The 16870-nt window shown below is 35.2% G+C and overlaps 1 protein-coding gene across 4 annotated transcripts; it reads left to right on the top strand.

Moving 5' to 3' along the window:
• LOC107614328 lies at nt 12074–15261 on the top strand. Of its 4 annotated transcripts, none has more exons than XM_016316539.2 (3): nt 12074–12711; nt 12869–12964; nt 15071–15261. In XM_016316539.2, exons 1-2 carry the CDS (start codon nt 12260–12262, stop codon nt 12936–12938), a joined length of 522 nt encoding a protein of 173 aa, XP_016172025.1. In that variant the 5' UTR covers nt 12074–12259; the 3' UTR covers nt 12939–12964; nt 15071–15261. The 4 variants fall into 4 exon arrangements, 2 of the variants coding, with proteins under 2 accessions (XP_016172025.1, XP_016172028.1); XR_002352818.1 differs by having other exon boundaries at nt 12075–12711; nt 12835–12964; XR_002352817.1 differs by having other exon boundaries at nt 12082–12711; nt 12798–12964; nt 15071–15229.

The following is a 16870-nucleotide window of genomic DNA, read 5'->3' as shown; positions in this document are numbered from 1 at the left end:
ATGTAACTCCTCAATCCTTACTTTTCTTCCATTTTGTTTTAGTCTTTTTCTATTTTGAGTAAGGAAAACCTATGTTTCTGTTTAACACTACTGCCCTGCCTTCCCTGTTTGCTGATGAAATTATCATAGGTACTAAGGAGCTATTAGAGTTGCTACCACTGCTGAAATTAACAAAGAAGGGATCATCGCGTTTAAATTCGATGGGTTCGATTAACTGAGGTAGGGGCACTTTTCTTAAACTTGTTTACTTTCCAGAGTTGTTATAAATCGATATTAATGTGTAAAATACATTTTTGGTGATTTCGTAAGTCTTATGAATTGAATTGAGTTGTTTTGGATGAATGAGGTTATTAGTTATATTGATTGATTGATCGATTGAGAAAGTTGAATATTCTGATTAGTTGACTGATGTTGTTAAAGTAGTTTTTCTAGAGTTATTGGAAGAGATTTAATAATGGCATTTAGTTTAATTTTGGAAACGATTTGATTTTAGGAAAGATTTAGTATTGAAATTTGATTTGATATTGAACCCGATTTGATATCAGAATTTGATTTTAAAAACAAATTTGGAAAGCACTTGATATTTGAACATAGTTTTCTTATTAAATATCTTCTTATGACAACTTTGAAACTCCGTGGTGAGACCGTGTGGTTAGGTTCTCACCCCCTACAGCTTTACCTTTTCAGGAACCGGATGAAGAAGCATTAAGAAGAGTTATACTGCATTTGGTTTATAAGTTGTTGTATTAATTAGATTATCTTCTTCCCTCGTCTTTGTTATTACAAGTTTGTAAGAGGGATAGGAATTGTATGTTTTATATGTATACTATATCATGAGTTATTATGTAAGGAGTCTTGTATATGAATCTATGCCTGTTTGTATTTTTCTTAAGATAAGGTGCTTATTCCGGTTTTCAAGGAAGTCAGTGATATAGTGGCGAGTCACAGGCTCCTATTTTAATATTTAGTATGTAAAGTAGTCATAATACTTCTTGCTATCAGAGTAGCGCAGCCGGAAGCGTGACTTCTGATAGTGAGGGTGTTACAACCCTCCTTCACGGCCTCGGAGCCACCCGCACCTTTCTCCCTCTTCTTTTTGAGAAATGACTGAAATTGTGAAGGATCAAGAAAAGGAACAAGCCCACCTATAGACAAAAAGCAAAGTCAGGAAAATGAAAACATAACAGCAAAAACAGCAGCCAGCATTACCTATGTAAGCTTTCAAACCCTCACTGTCACCAGAATCATGAAAACGAAGAACTTCAGGAATAGATAAACACTCCCCATCAGCAAAACTCTCTATCAAAAAAGTCTAGGAAACAGTCTTCCTTCTCGTTCCGCTCAGTAGCCTCGAGAATTTGGATCGGCTCCAAGCACCAATAAAGAGATAACCTTTCTATAAGCTCGTCGTCCAGATAGAAGGGATACTCGGTCTCCACCGACCGCACTTTAACAAACATAGATTTAAAAATTTTGAAAGAATATTTGTATAACAGGAAAAGGGAACGCCCGAGAAAGCTATTCAAACATACCCACAACCCCTTCCGAACCCCTTTTGATTGAAACAATGAGAAAAATACAAACAGAGAGTAAGGAAAAGAAAGAAACTCCATTAAACACTGAAAGGCATGAAGAAATGCCCAAGAGTTTGGATGCAACGGCGAAGGCGCGCAGTTTAGTTGGGTCAGAACATCACACTCAAAACTAGTAAAAGGAAATGTTACACGAAGTTCAGTAAGGCATGGGGTATACATGTAGAAATATTGCCAATCCCCCCTCCTCTCATAAACCCTATCCTCACCAGAATAGTGGAGAAGCTCAACAACCATGCCCGAACCCTCTTTGACAATTTTCAAACCCTTAAGCTCACACATTGACTCAATCTCCACATACGACGAAGAATGAGTCCTAACATAATCATGTACCCAGTGATACGGGTTGTCTTTTTTCACTTCAACTACCTTATGCTTTTCTTTCTCTTTCTCCTTCACCATTTCAAAAACAAAAGCAAAAGAAACTTTAGGAAAAGAAACTAACCTTTAGAACTCATGATTGGGGTCAACTGGTAGGAGGAATTTGAAACAGCAGAATGACAATTCCAAAACAGCAAACAAATATTATTACAGGCCATCCGATTAAGGGCATTGAGGGGTTGTAGGGATGTTTCTGAGTTCTTTTTTTTATGTTATGTTGAGGGTTGGGTTAATATCATTGAACTTGTTGTTATTATACATTGACTACTACACCAATTTAGTTGACTAAAAAAATGTCAGCTAGATTTTTTTTTATCAATAATAGATGTATGCTTATTTGTTGTAATTTTTTTTAGTTGAAATACATAAGGAGTACATAGTATATAAAATGTAATAATTCAACATATATGTTTTAAGGAATTTTTCATTTTCTTTAACAATGAGAAGAACTTATTTTTCTCTCTCTTAATCCCTTATGATTCATCAAATTATTAACATCACAGCTTAAACAGCATAGGGCATGAGATTTTCTTCAATTATAAATAGCAAAAGTATTTTAGGATTAATAAAAAAATTTTTATTTACTTTTTAATTTATAGATAGATAATAAAATTTAATGTTTATGTTAATAATTGTATACTATTAAAAAATAATTAATTTAAAAAATATTGAATATAAATAACATTAAGTATAGATAGATAGATAGATACTAAATAAAATATATACTTTTAAAAGCATGAAAAATAATTTAAAACAGATTGGCATAGTGGTTGTTAGCTTGCTCTTCATATTTGAAGAGCCAAGTTTAACTTTCACCATTTGTCGTGTTTTTTACAATTTCTCAAGTTGATCATGCATGTTGACTATTTAACCATTCTAATTTGTACTAGTTTCACTAATTTTGACTGATTTATTTTTTTAAACGGTTAAAATATTAAATCGGATTAAATTAGTGTTTGGTTCATTAATTTTCTAGTTGAACCGATTAGTTTAGTTCGATTTTTATAACTATGAATAGTAGTAATCATAGTTAGTCATATTATTGAAAAGAATTTGTGAGAAAAAAAATTCAAGAGATTAAAATCCCCACAAAAGTAATTGTCATTACTATTTAACAAATATTTTAACAGAGGAATTATATTATCCCAAAATAAAAATATTGAAAGTCGAAGTGTCTATTTTTATTCGATAAGGATCACCTTGTCCTTCGTGAAAATGGATAGGGACCAAATTTAAATCTTTACTCAACACTCAATTTTGTCACTAAATTTGCAGGCAAACTTTAATTTAATCCCTGAAGTTTTAATTGTCTCTATTACTTAGTCCCCAAATTTTGTGAATATAACTGATATTAGTTCCTGGAACAATTTTTTGAGGTACGAACATTAGGGGTGGCAAAGTGGACTGGCTCGCTCCACCAAATCCCGCCCAAATATGGGGTGGGCCGGCCCGCCCCGCCAAATTAATATAGGTCCAACTTGCTATCCCGCTCCGCCAAAGGGCGGACTGGCGGGTTGGCGAGCGGCCTCTTTTTTTTTAATATTTTTTAACCATTTATTTTCTTTTATAATTAAATTCAATCTAACGTACTAACTTACTAAGTACTAACGATTATTTTATTTTATAATAAAATTATTTCATCGAATTAGTTTTTTAACATATAAAATATAAAGTAATATCTTAAATTAATTATTAATCCATAAAAAATTTATAATTAACCATTATAACTTTTTTCATTGAAAATAACATAAATAATAAGTATCAAAGTCTCAAACATAAGTGCATAACAATAATAAAATAAACATATAATCCACACATAAATCCTACTGTAATTAAAACAAAATACACAACATAATTCATAAATCAACAAGACACCCAAAAAAATCCTTATATCAATCCACATAAATCAATTATCAACTTCCAAATCAATAAAATTTGAATAAGATCCGGAAGTTGAAACACCGCCTCGCCTAGCACCTTGAGGATTCACATCTTCATCTTCACCTACAATTAGAAGAATACCCAAATTTAGAACAAGATATAAATACTTAAGTATTATATAAATATTAAATTAGTAACTAACAATCTAATTACCATCAACAAAGCCTTTATTCCAATTGCGAGTACAAATCACAGCTTCAACATTTTCTGGCAACATTCGACTTCTATATTTGTTAATGACATGAGCTCCAATACTAAAGGCAGATTCCAATGCAACCGTAGTAATCAGGCCTAGAGTTGGACTGATATATTTTACCCAATTCCTAAATTTCTTATTATCAATAATAGAAAAGGGAACATCACAATCAATCACAAAGGCAGCAAACATCTCACGCGATACATGATTATCTATCTTGAGAGCTCCCATTTTATTTTGCATTTCTATCAAAGTTTGACCAATATCCTCAAAGTCTATTTTTACGCACCTGTCTAAATGACGCTTAAGTGACGATGTCCCATATTGTTTACCACCAGACTTAAACTTCTTTTTGCATCTATCACATTGAGCACGATCTATACCATCATCACCAGGTCCAAGTTTTGTGAAATATCTCCATACATCAGATGTTGTTGCCTTTGTCTTTTTCTTTTTAATATCTTCTGCCGTTTCAGATGTTCCATATTTTCAGGATTTTGTGTTACATTCTCACCATCAACTTCCATAGAGAAAGAGTTATCCATAGCAAAATCAACAACTCAACCTAAATAACACAAATACATCAGAACAAGTATGAAAGAAGCTAAGTATCAGAACTGAACTATCAATAATTTTTGATAATTTTACATCAGAACAAATACACCAAGCATCCCAAAAAGGCAAAAAGCAATAAAGCAACGAATTAAAATAGAATGCATATCAAAGAAAACATATCAACAAAAATAAGAAATTAAGAATAAACAGTCAATAGCATATTCAATCAAGCTACCAAGCCACCAAACTAGTTTCGATGTTTGACTTTATTCATAAATTAGAAGTTAGTTAGCATTTTAAAAATAGGAAAAAGAAGCTGTCTACAAAAGCATGAAAGAATCTGTCCAGTAAAACAAATTTTATAAACAAATTCACAAAAAATTTGAAAAGCATGAAATAAGCTGTCCACAGCCACAAACACATGAATATATGATTATATGATAGAGCCCTAACAAAAACAAAGAATAGGTAAACTATAATCACAGTTCCTTATTTAAAAAAAAAGAAAATAAAAATTTTCACTTACTGAAAGTCTGAAACACAGCCGCCAAGAAGCAGAGGAGGAGAGAGGAGCGCGCCGGGATTCCGCCGAAAGCCAGACACAACCGTCGAGGCCCGAGAGGCAAAGGAGGAGAGATGAGTAGAGGATAGAGTAGAGGCAAGACCAAACAGCGCTGCCGGGAGTGCGATTCAGTGAGGACTGGCGAGAATCGTGATGAGACAGGGACCGGCGACTGAGAGACTGACGACGATGAGCTGCAAAGGAGGAGAGATGAGCAGAGGATAGAATAGAGGCAAGACCAAACAGCGCCACCGGGAGTGCGATTCGGTGAGGACTGGCGAGAATCGTGATGATGAGACAGGGACCGGCGATTGGGAGACCGACAACGATGAGCTGCTGAAGGCTGAAGGCTGAAGGAAGTCGAGGCCTCGAGGCGAGGGTCAAGGACTCAGGGTCTCACTCTCAACTCTCATTCTCTCAAGGTCAGGGAAGGGAAATTATCAAATTAGGGCTGGCTGTTACTTGTTTCTGGTTGTGGGAAGGAAAATTTTTATTTATATGATATGTAAATTTACAAAAATGCCCTTAAAAAATAAGATGGTAGCCCGCCCCGCCCCGCCTTGGCCCGCGGGTTTGGCGGTGCGGTTTAGGCAGTTTTTTAAAATTTGGCGGGTTGAAAATCTTGGCCCGACCCGCCTTTTTTGGCGGTTTGACCCGGAGGGTTCGACCCGTTTTGCCACCGCTAACGAACATTAATAAAATGTTGACGTAGATAGCCTGATGCCAAGCCACGTTAGACTATGTAAAACAACATCGTTTTTATTTTAGCACTCAAATAGCCCAAAAACATTATAAATGGTGTTTATTAAAAATTTTCCTCCCATAACAAGTGATAGCACGTCGTTTTTTGGATATTTAAGCGCCAAAACCAAAATAACATTGTTTTATTTTACCAGCGTGATATCTGGCTGCCCATGTCAGTGCTCCATTAATGTCTCTTATGTCGAATATTGTCCCAAAGACTAATGTGAGTCACAATTGCAAAGTTTGAAGTCTAAATAGTAATGTTCTGAAAATTAAACCGGACCGACTAATTCATTTGGATTTGCCAGAACCGATCTGGATCAGTTCAATTGAAACGAAAAATTGGCTGGCAAAAAAATCATTCGATTTGGTGGTTAACCAATAAACCAATTGAACTGGACTAGTTCTTTAACGATTTCCGATTTTTTAAATTACTAAAAAACAAAAAGAGTAAATACATTTTTTGGCCCTTGTCTTTTTTAAAAATTGATAAGCCGCCCCTCAACGTTTAAAAAATGACAAATCGGCTCTTATCTATTTCTTCCATTAGATACATTGACTATTTCGTTAGACAAACCAGCCCTTGTCTATTTCTTCCGTTAGACACATCAACCTCTGTCTATTGGAAGAAATAGACAGGGACGATTTATCATTTTTTAAAGGTTACGGAGCGACTTGTCAATTTTCAAGCATGTAATCGTCTACCTCTCATGAAAGATCTACTCTCTTTGTGTCTGGAATTATTGAAAAGCCCCCAATCGTGAAAGATCTACTCTTCTTGGTCACCAACGCCAACCCTTACCAGTGCCCTCACTTCACTTACTGTTGTTGCCCCTGTTCACCTCCGTCGTGTCACTTCGCTGGTCACCGATCGTCTCTGCCCTGTTGTTCTGAAATTTCAGAAAGCCCTTCCCCACAACACCGAATCATCTCTCGGAATGCCAGAGTTTGTTCAGATTCATGGCTGAAATCATTCCATTACCCATCGATTCCACCAACAAATACTTCCACTCCATACCTGTTCTTGATAAACTCGATAAGAACTCTTACAAAACATGGCTGCAGTTGGCTCTTCATGCAATTAGCGCAAATTCCCTCGAAGATCATCTGATTCTAGAAAAAATTCCTCTAAAATTTTCAATGGAGGCTGAGAGACAAGCAAACGCTAAATCTACAGCATACAAAGATTGGAAAGCCAAAGATCATTACTTGATGACTTGGTTACTCTCGTCCATGGAAACGTCAATCAAGAATAAGATGCTTAATTGTGCTTTTGCTTATCAATTATGGCAGCGCATTCAAGATTATTTCTCTCACACTTCCAAGATTCAGGTAAAACAATTAAAACTCAAACTTAAAACCATCAAGAAAATAAGATTATCTGCCACAAAATACCTCAAATAGATTCAGACAGTAGTAGATGCTTTTGCTGCTATTGGTCATGAACTTATTATCGATGAGCACATTGATGCCATCTCTGATGGGCTAACCGAAGACTACTCTCTGTTTCTTTCTTCTGTTTTGTCAAAATCTGATTATATCACCATTTTGGAAGTAGAATCCTTGCTTCTTGTGCATGAAGATATGCTTAAGAGATTTCGAAAAACTGAACTCGGGCATATACAATCCAATTTCACTCAAACATCATTTGGTAGAGGTTTTTGTAGATGATTTCAATCAAGAAGAGGAAGAGGAAGAGGAACTACTAGGGGTTATGGTAGAGGATTACAATTTCAAAATTCTTTCTCATCAAGACCACAATGTCAACTTTGTGGTAGTTTGGTCACACTGTGATTTCATGCTTTCACCGGTATGATCAATAATTTCTTCCTCAATCTGGTTCTGGTCAAAACTCACCCCCTGTTCCTACTCCCACCCCGTCCAATTTTCAGAATCCACGATCTTTTATGGCTACTACTTCAAATTTCTCTGAACATTCTTGGTTTCCGGACATGGGGAGCCTCACATCACATAACCCCTGATCAGTCACACTTACTTTTTGCATCAGAATTTACAGGTCCAGATCAGGTTATGCTAGGTAATGGAACAGGCACACGTATCTCCCACATTGGTCATAGTTATTTGGTGTCTCTTGATATGAATCAAAAGTTTTTATTGAGAAATTTAATTCATGCTCCCGATATGTCTGAAGATTTGATAAGCGTACAAAAATTTGCTCAAGATAACAATTGTTTTTTTTTTTTTGAATTTCATGCTAATCATTGTGTGGTTAAATCTCATGGCACTCATCAGATCCTGCTTCAAGGAGTGCCTAATAATGGTGTATATCAATTTCATCGTGTTTCAATTGCTACTTCTCTTCCAACTGATTCTGATTCTGTGACTTGTGCTACTTTTTCATCTCCCTCCAGCAATGTAGCTCACATTTTTCCTTCTATTTTACCTATTTTTGATTGTACTTCTTCTTTTTCACCATCTGTTTCTGATGATCCTCGTGTGTTTGGTGCGAAATGCTCCTCTTTCTCTGTTTGGCATGATAGATTAGGTCATGCTTCTTCTATAGTTGTTAAGAAAATCTTGAACTCATGTAACATACTTATATCAAATTCAATAAAAACAGATACTTTGTGCAGATTTTGTTGTATGAAAAAAATGCATTCCTTACCATTTGTTAAAGATGATTTTCAATTCAATAAGCCTCTTGACATGATTTACACAGATGTATGGTGTCCTCCCCTAAATCTGTCTTTCCATGGTTTTCGCTACTATGTTTCAATTATTGATGCTTTTACTAGGTATACCTCTATTTTTTGCTACATACTAAAGCTCAGGTTTTTCAAGCATTTGTTCAATTTAAGACTCAAATTGAAAATCACACTGGTCTTAAGATTAAGGCTTTGCAATCTAATCCTGGAAGGAAATATTTATCCCACTCTTTTACAGAATTTCTTACTAAAAGTGGAATAGAACATCGATTTTCATGCCCTTACACCCATCAACAAAATGGGAGGGCTGAAAGAAAACATAGACGCATTGTTGAGATCAGATTGTCTATGTTAGCTAGAGCTTCTATTTCCCTTGTTCATTGGGATGATGCTTTTTTGTCCGCAACCTATCTCATAAACAGATTGCCATCTTCTACCACTCGTGCTATATCTCCGTATGAACTTTTACATAAAAAATCTCCAGATTATTCTTTTCTCAAGATTTTTGGTTGTGGGTATTTTCCTTATTTACGACTATACAATGATAAAAAATTTCTTTCAAATCTGATCTTGCTGTGTTCATTGGTTATGCTCCAAATCATAAAGGATACAAATGCTTAACTAAATCTGGTAAGATTATCATCTCTTGAAATGTGCTATTTGATGAAACAATTTTTTCTTATTCTGAATTATTTCATACACACACTGCTAAACAAGTTCCTGCACAATTTTCTCATACAACTTTAACTATGCCTGTTCTGCATTCTTCTTCTAACATCCCTACTACTGAAAACCATTCTGGATCTTCTTCATCCCATTCACAAGTACCTTCCTCTCACACTCACCATCTTGCAGACGCACCAACAAATCCTTGTATTTCAAACCCAATATCATCTTCTCCATCTCTTCCACCTGATCCAAATTCATCTCACCCTCCACCCTCTTCATCTTCAATCCCTATCTTTGGCATTGAAATTCATTTGCCCCTTCAACAACCAAATTCTTCTACTACAAATAATCATCCTATGATAACTAGATCCAAATCTGCCTCCTCTAGACCAAAGGCTTTTAAATTCGCACTTTCTATATCTGATTCTGATCCTCAGAATCTTCAAACCATACCCTCTTCTGTTAAGAAAGCTCTAACTTTATCACATTGAAAAGATGCTATGCTTGCTGAATTGAATGCTTTACAACGCACTTAGACTTGGAAATTGGTTGATCCTCTATCTAATAGTAAGGTTATTGGGACAAAATAGGTGTATGCTATTAAAAGATCTGCCTCTGGTGAAGTGAAGAGATACAAAGCTAGGTTAGTAGCCTTTGGAAATTATCAAGTTGAAGGTATAGATTTTACTGAAGTATTCAGTCCCGTTATCAAACCTTCTACCATTCGTGTCATTTTAACTATTGCAATCTCCAAATATTAGACAATTCACCAATATGATTTTAATAATACCTTCTTAAATGGTACTCTAAATGAAACTGTCTATATTACATACACAACCTCTTGGTTTTATTTTACATCCTTTTTCTCAGGTTTGCAGACTCAATAAGGCCATCTATGGCCTAAAATAGGCTCCTAGTGCCTTGTATCTTACATTATCTTCAACTCTTGCTCAATTCGGTTTCAAGAGCACCAGGTTTGATCCTTCCCTCTTTTGCTTACAAAATAGTGCTTATAGTGTGTATATATTAGTGTATGTAGATGACACACTAGTCACAGGTAACAATTCTTCAGTTATAACATCTATAGTGACTAAACTGCATCACATTTTTACTCTCAAATATCTTGGTTCCTTCAATTACTTTCTTGGCATAGAGGCTCTTCAATTAAAATCTGACTCTTACCTTCTATGCCAAGCCAAATATATCAAAGATTTGTTGTTAAAATCTGGCATGCATGATTCGAAACCTGATCTAACTCCTATGTTATTTTTTGAAAAGCTATCTCAGTTTGGTGCTGAATCATTTGATGACCCTACACATTACAGGTCTATTGTTGGTGCCTTGCAATATTGTACTCTCACTAGACCTGATATTTATTTTGCTGTCAACAAAGTCAGCTAGTTCATGCATAAACTCTTGATCTCTCATTGAAAATCTGTTAAGCATATCCTCAGATACCTTTCCGGCACAATAGACCAGGGTCTTATTTTTCATCCCTCTTCTCATTTTCCAATTTTTGCTTTTGCTGATGCAGACTGGGGCTCTGATGTGGATGACTGGCGCTCAACATCTGGGTACTGTGTTTACATTGGTGAAAATTTGGTGGCCTACTGGTCTAGCAGGAAGCAATACTCCGTCAGCCGTTTTAGTACAGAAGCCGAATTTCGCAGTGTTGCTGATGCTTCTACGAAAATTATTTGGCTTGAAAATCTCCTGCATGAGTTACATATTCCTGTCTATGGCACCCCTACGATTTACTGTGACAATGCTCTTGCTGTCTAAATATTTGCAAATCCGATTATGCATAGCCACACCAAATATTTTGAGCTCAATCTTCATTTTGTTCGGGATAGAGTTAATCAACAAAAATTGCATATTATACATGTCCCAGAACTTTATCAAGTTGTTGATATTTGTACCAAATCTTTGTCTTTAAATGCTTTTAAAAAATTCACTACAACATTTTGGGTCTATGGCCACGGTTTTTTTGGTCACGATAAAAAACCGTGACCATAGACCCTCTATGGTCACGGTTTTTCAGCGTGACCAAAAAAAAAGCTATGGTCACGGTTTTTTTGGAAATGGTGACCATAGAGTATCTATGGTCACGGTTTTTTAAAAAAGGGTGGCCTAAAAGGGTCTATGGTCACGGTTTTGAGGGATGACCTAAAGGGGTCTATGGTCACGGTTTTTTACAGTGACCATAAAGGGTCTATGGTCACGGTTTTTTAAAAAAGGGTAACCTAAAAGGGTCTATGGTCACGGTTTTGGAGTGTGACCTAAAGGGGTCTATGGTCACGGTTTTGGGGGGTGGCCTAAAAGGATCCATGGTCACGGTTTTGGGGGTGACCTAAAAGGGTCTATGGTCACGGTTTTTTATAGTGACCAAAAAAGGTCTATGGTCACGGTTTTTAAAAAAAGAGTGACCTAAAAGGGTCTATGGTCACGGTTTTGGGGGTGACCTAAAGGGGTCTATGGTCACGGTTTTGGGGGTGGCCTAAAATGGTCTATGGTCACGGTTTTGGGGGTGACCTAAAGGTGTCTATGGTCACGGTTTTTTACAGTGACCTAAAAGGGTCTATGGTCACGGTTTTTCGGTTAAAATATTTATTTAAAAATAAATTTATAAATTAATAATTAATATAATATTTTTATAAATATTAGTGTTGGACTAAAATTAATTTTTAATTTACCCTACTCCTAAATTTTATTAAAATTACCTCAATACTCAATAGTGTCAATCCTAACCCTAATTTTAAAACACACATAAAACCCTAATCTCCACTGCCACTTACCACCGCCACATGCTTCCCCTTTCTTCTAACATACCAACACACAGCAACAGAAATTAGAAGCAAGAAAGAAAAGGGAGAGATCGATCCTAGAGTGAGGCTGCGATGGGGAAGAGAGAAGAGAGGAGGGGGAACTGCTGCCGCACCGCCACCGCGTCTTGATGCCGCCGTCGTCTTCTCGGTGGAGCCATGCGCGAGAGAGGAAGGTCGAAAGAGAGATAGTGATTCGAGAGAGAAGAGGAAGCAGCGCTGTCACCCAGCCGCCTTGCCTCCTTACTGCAGCCGAGTCACCCATTCCCGTCGCTGTTCCGGCGCCGTGTAGCCATCGCCGCCATCATCACGAGCTGCACATCATCGCCGTTAGATCCACGTCGCGTCGCCGTGGCCGGAGCTTCTGCCACCACCGAGGAAGCTCGCGAAGGGAGAGAAGGAACCGCGAGCTAGAGGAGCCGTTGTCGTTGCCGTTGTTGCCCCGCCGCTGCCACCATGACCGCGGGTGGAGTCCGCCGTCGAGCTGTGTGCCGCTGATGGTGGTGAACCAAACGTTGCCCTTGATGCTGGAGAAGAACACCGGAGTTGCTGTTCTGGTTCCGATTCCTCCATTTTTGAAACTGTAACCCTCTCATCCTTGTTCTGCTTCAAACTTGTTCCTCTGCCATGTTCTTGTTCTAATCATAGTCACATATATTCTTATTTTAGTTCCGCCACTTTGCTTCTAAATTTCTGTTACAACTAGTATTGGTGTCGATGCTGTTTTGGGACTGTTGTAGCTGTTGCTGGTTCTGTGTGAGGTTACTGCTGCTGCGAGATAGGGAAAAAAGGAATTTGTCGCAGTTATAGATTTCTTCGAGTTCCGGTTAATTAAGGTAGGGGATTTATTTTAAAATTAACTGTTTAAATTTATGAATGCCAATGAAGTTTAGTGAGTAATTGCAAATAATTTGTGAATGTTTTGTGTGATTAATCGATAAAAATCAACTTGGTTTTGTTGTTATGAGTGATTAATTGGCGGAATTAAGCTTTGTTTGAGGTTGTAAAAAAATGTGATTGGTGTGGTATTGAGACTGATTTTGACTTGAGGTTGTGATTTATGAATAATGATTTAATTGTTTGAAAGTGATTAATTACTCGAATTCTTGGTTATGCTGACTTCTTGATTTAGTTGTGGAATTGAGATTTATTTGGATATTGTTGAAAACTTGTTTGAGAATCATTGGTTACTGGATATGTTAATTTAATTTGACTGGATAATATTGTGTTGAGTGTTGAATTGATTTAGGCTTGTGCTGGGTCTGGAATTATTGTAATGATGGTTTGATTGTGATTGTTTTCTGAATAGAGAATGAGTGCTTGTTGTAAATTTTGGTTATATTATCAATAAATTTGGTCGCTAAATTGAATGGGTTGAGAACCTTGCTGTTCTGATTGTTGTTGAAAAGAAGTTTAGTGAATTGTGGAGATTGAGGTTGATGAACCAAAAACAGATTAAGCCTGGATTTCTAAACTGATTTCTTAAAATTGATTTCTTAACTGAAACAATAATTTTGAGGGTTTATAAATAATTTAAAATTACTAAAATTATATGGCTATAAAATATGTTGATTATTAAGAATTCTGTTGATTTGGTAAAACAATATTTTATTTTAATCGAATTGAAACTGTTAAAAATATTTTTGCTTATTCAAGTTTCTATTATCATGTGTGTGTATTTGTTGTTAAAACTGTTAATCTTCTTCTCAATTCTCATCCACCACCACTGAAAGTTTAGATTTATCAGATTTACACTCACATTTGTCATACCCAGAAAGCATTCTCTGTTTTTTATATAAAAAGTGTACTTTTTTGAGAACTGGGTAGATTTGGGTTCTTTGTTTTGTGTGTTACCATAGTCAAAGATCTGAGCTTTTTGGGTTTGGTCTCTGTGTGTAAAAGGGGTGACTCATGTTAAGGGATTTCAGAGATCTGGGATTTGTGGTTTTGACCTTGTGAATCTGAGTCCGTACAAATAGGTAAGAGTTAGAAAGACTATGTTCGAGTGCTTGTATTACTTAGAATGCTTATGCTTATGTAATAATATCTACTAACATAAGTTGGTTTATGATGTAAGTGCTGAATATTCTGTTTCCTTTTTTCGCCTAATTGTGTTGTTGTAAGGCATTATGATGCTTGCTCACATTGATTTTTAGTTAAATGGTATCCTTCAATTAAGATTCCAGGGTCTGATATTATGCATGATGTTACCTATTAATTAACGAAAAAATTGAATGTTGATGCGATTTGTTTAATGTTTCTTTCTTATCCAAATTTTGTTTGTTTGTTTTGTTACATATATTGTTGGCATCAAGGCTTTTTCTAAGAAATGGGTTCTGATCTGAAAGTTGAAATGTCCAAGGAAACTCCTATTTTTGTTGTTATTGGTTTAATTAGTTTTAATTTAAGTTTTTTGTGAAATTGTATCAGTGTAGCACTAATGTTGTACGTTCCTTTCTTCTAATAAGTTTTTATGTATAACTGAAATTGTTCTAAGTTATTCTTAGTAATTTATGAGTGTCAAAATAGGTAAAAGTTAATGTTGCATTCTTTTAGAATTAAATTGAATACTTAATATATAGTTCAACACAAAGTTATCATCATCGGATTATTATATTTTATTGAAATCATATTAAACAACAAGGACTGCTATATGGAATTTGGTTGTGTTAGTGTTAATTATTTGAAGTACAACTAAGAGAAGAAAAATTAGAGTCTTCATGCAAACTTTCTTTTTCATTTTTCTATTGGGATAATTTAATTACTTTCATACAATTGGGTTCTAAGTTCTTGTATCTTGATGGAGATAAACTATGTAGGGAATGCTTTTTTCTTTTCGTTTCTTTTAGGATTAGTATTTGTTAATTGATTATTTTGTTTTCCTATTCTCGAATGTTCTTTACCTTCTCTTGAAATTTGTTTTCGCTTTGTTTTGTGTACAGGATAATTTTTTCGTACTGGTAAAGACAACAGGAGTTGACTAGTTTCTGCGGCACCGTTTATAACAACTTCGAATATTCTTTACTTTTTAATAAGAGACTTTATCCGATATTACATGTAATGGATAAATTGCACTTTATTTTGATTAGTGTTGTAATGGATATTTATTTTTTAATAAAATTTTTATGATTTAGATTTATTGAATTTCTCATTCTTAGATTTATTTTGTGATTATCATCATTTTGGGATGTGATTATGTTTTTAAAAAAAATTAGATTTCATAAAACAAAATAGGCTATGGTCACCATTTAAAAATAGGGTGACCATAGATAAGCTATGGTCACGGCGAAAAACCGTGACCATAGATAAGGCTATGGTCACGGTTTTAAAGAGGGGTGACCATAGATAAGCTATGGCTACAGTGAAAACCGTGACCATAGATAAGGCTATGGTCACGGTTTTAAAGTGGGGTGACCATAGAGGCTATGGTCATGGCGAAAAACCGTGACCATAGATAAGGCTATGGTCACGGTTTTTACGCGTAACCATAGATTAATCTATGGTCACGGTGAAAAAACGTCGCCTAAAGTATCAGATTTTGAAAATTGAAACCGTGACCATAAAAACCGTGACTATAGATAAAAAAACCGTGACCATAGACCTATGGCCACGAGAGAATAGGCCACGGTAAAAAACCGTGACCATAGGTCCAAAACCGTGACCATAGATCTATGGTCACCCTTTTTACTAGCTATGGTCACGGTTTTTTACCGTGACCATAGACCTTTTTTTTTTGTAGTGATTTAAGAGTAAACTCAAAATTACTTCAAGAGATTCTTTGAATTTGAGGGGGGCTAGAAGAGGAATAGACTTAAAACCGAAAAAGAATAATTATAAATTGATGGTTAGTGAGAAGGAGTTAGAGCCTTGAAAATATAAAAGAGAATGTATGTGAATATTAATTGACTATGAAAAAAAAAAGAACCAAAAAGTTCATATGCTATTTTTTTTTTCATATGCTAACTAATCATCTTTCATCATCAGATTTCAACAGTGGCATTGAGTCAAGTATCTTCAAATGTTTTCTAAGAAGAATTGTGAAAATGGTGAAAAATCTAGTTTGGGATTCGGTGCATATAGTTGGGATCATGTGGCCATTGTGTAACCTTTATTTGGGTGCACCCTACTATGACATTTTCTGACCTTAGGATTTGGTGAAAATGGAATGGTGACAGAAAGGTCATGTGGTTAGGCACGTGATGATGTTGCCATATAAAATATACGTATTTGAGCTGTAAGTAGTAAATTTCTTGGGAAGTAAAATTCATTATATTTTCCAATTATAAAGTAAACAGTGAGACATTTATCAACATTGGATTGGTGAAGTGGGGGACAAACTTTTTTTCTTTTAAATAAGAATTTTGAATTTAAGTTATAGTAAATATTTTTTTTGGTAGAGATACACTAAAGTATTATTAGATAGACTTTTTTGTTGTCATTTTTTCTCTTGCAAAAAGTCATACCTTTTTTTTTTTACTGAAGGAGAAATTTTATTTTGTAAGAGATAAAATGTTCGGTCAGAACATTTTTAATAGAATTTTTTAGAGTATTATTTTTGATACTTTTAAAAGTGAATTAATTTAGAATTGAAATCGCATTGGAATTGATATATAAAATAAAAACGGTATCACTTTAGAGATACGGTATCACTTTGATAAAAAACTAATAAAATTTTATCATTCGTATAATTATGTTGATAAAATAATTAAAAATAATATAAAATTTTAAAGAAACTAAGACTA

The sequence above is a fragment of the Arachis ipaensis genome, chromosome B08 (assembly GCF_000816755.2).
Source record: "Arachis ipaensis cultivar K30076 chromosome B08, Araip1.1, whole genome shotgun sequence".
Taxonomy (NCBI): Eukaryota; Viridiplantae; Streptophyta; class Magnoliopsida; order Fabales; family Fabaceae; genus Arachis; species Arachis ipaensis.
Note: the sequence above shows the minus strand (reverse complement) of the source record. Positions and strands in the feature narration are given on the sequence as shown.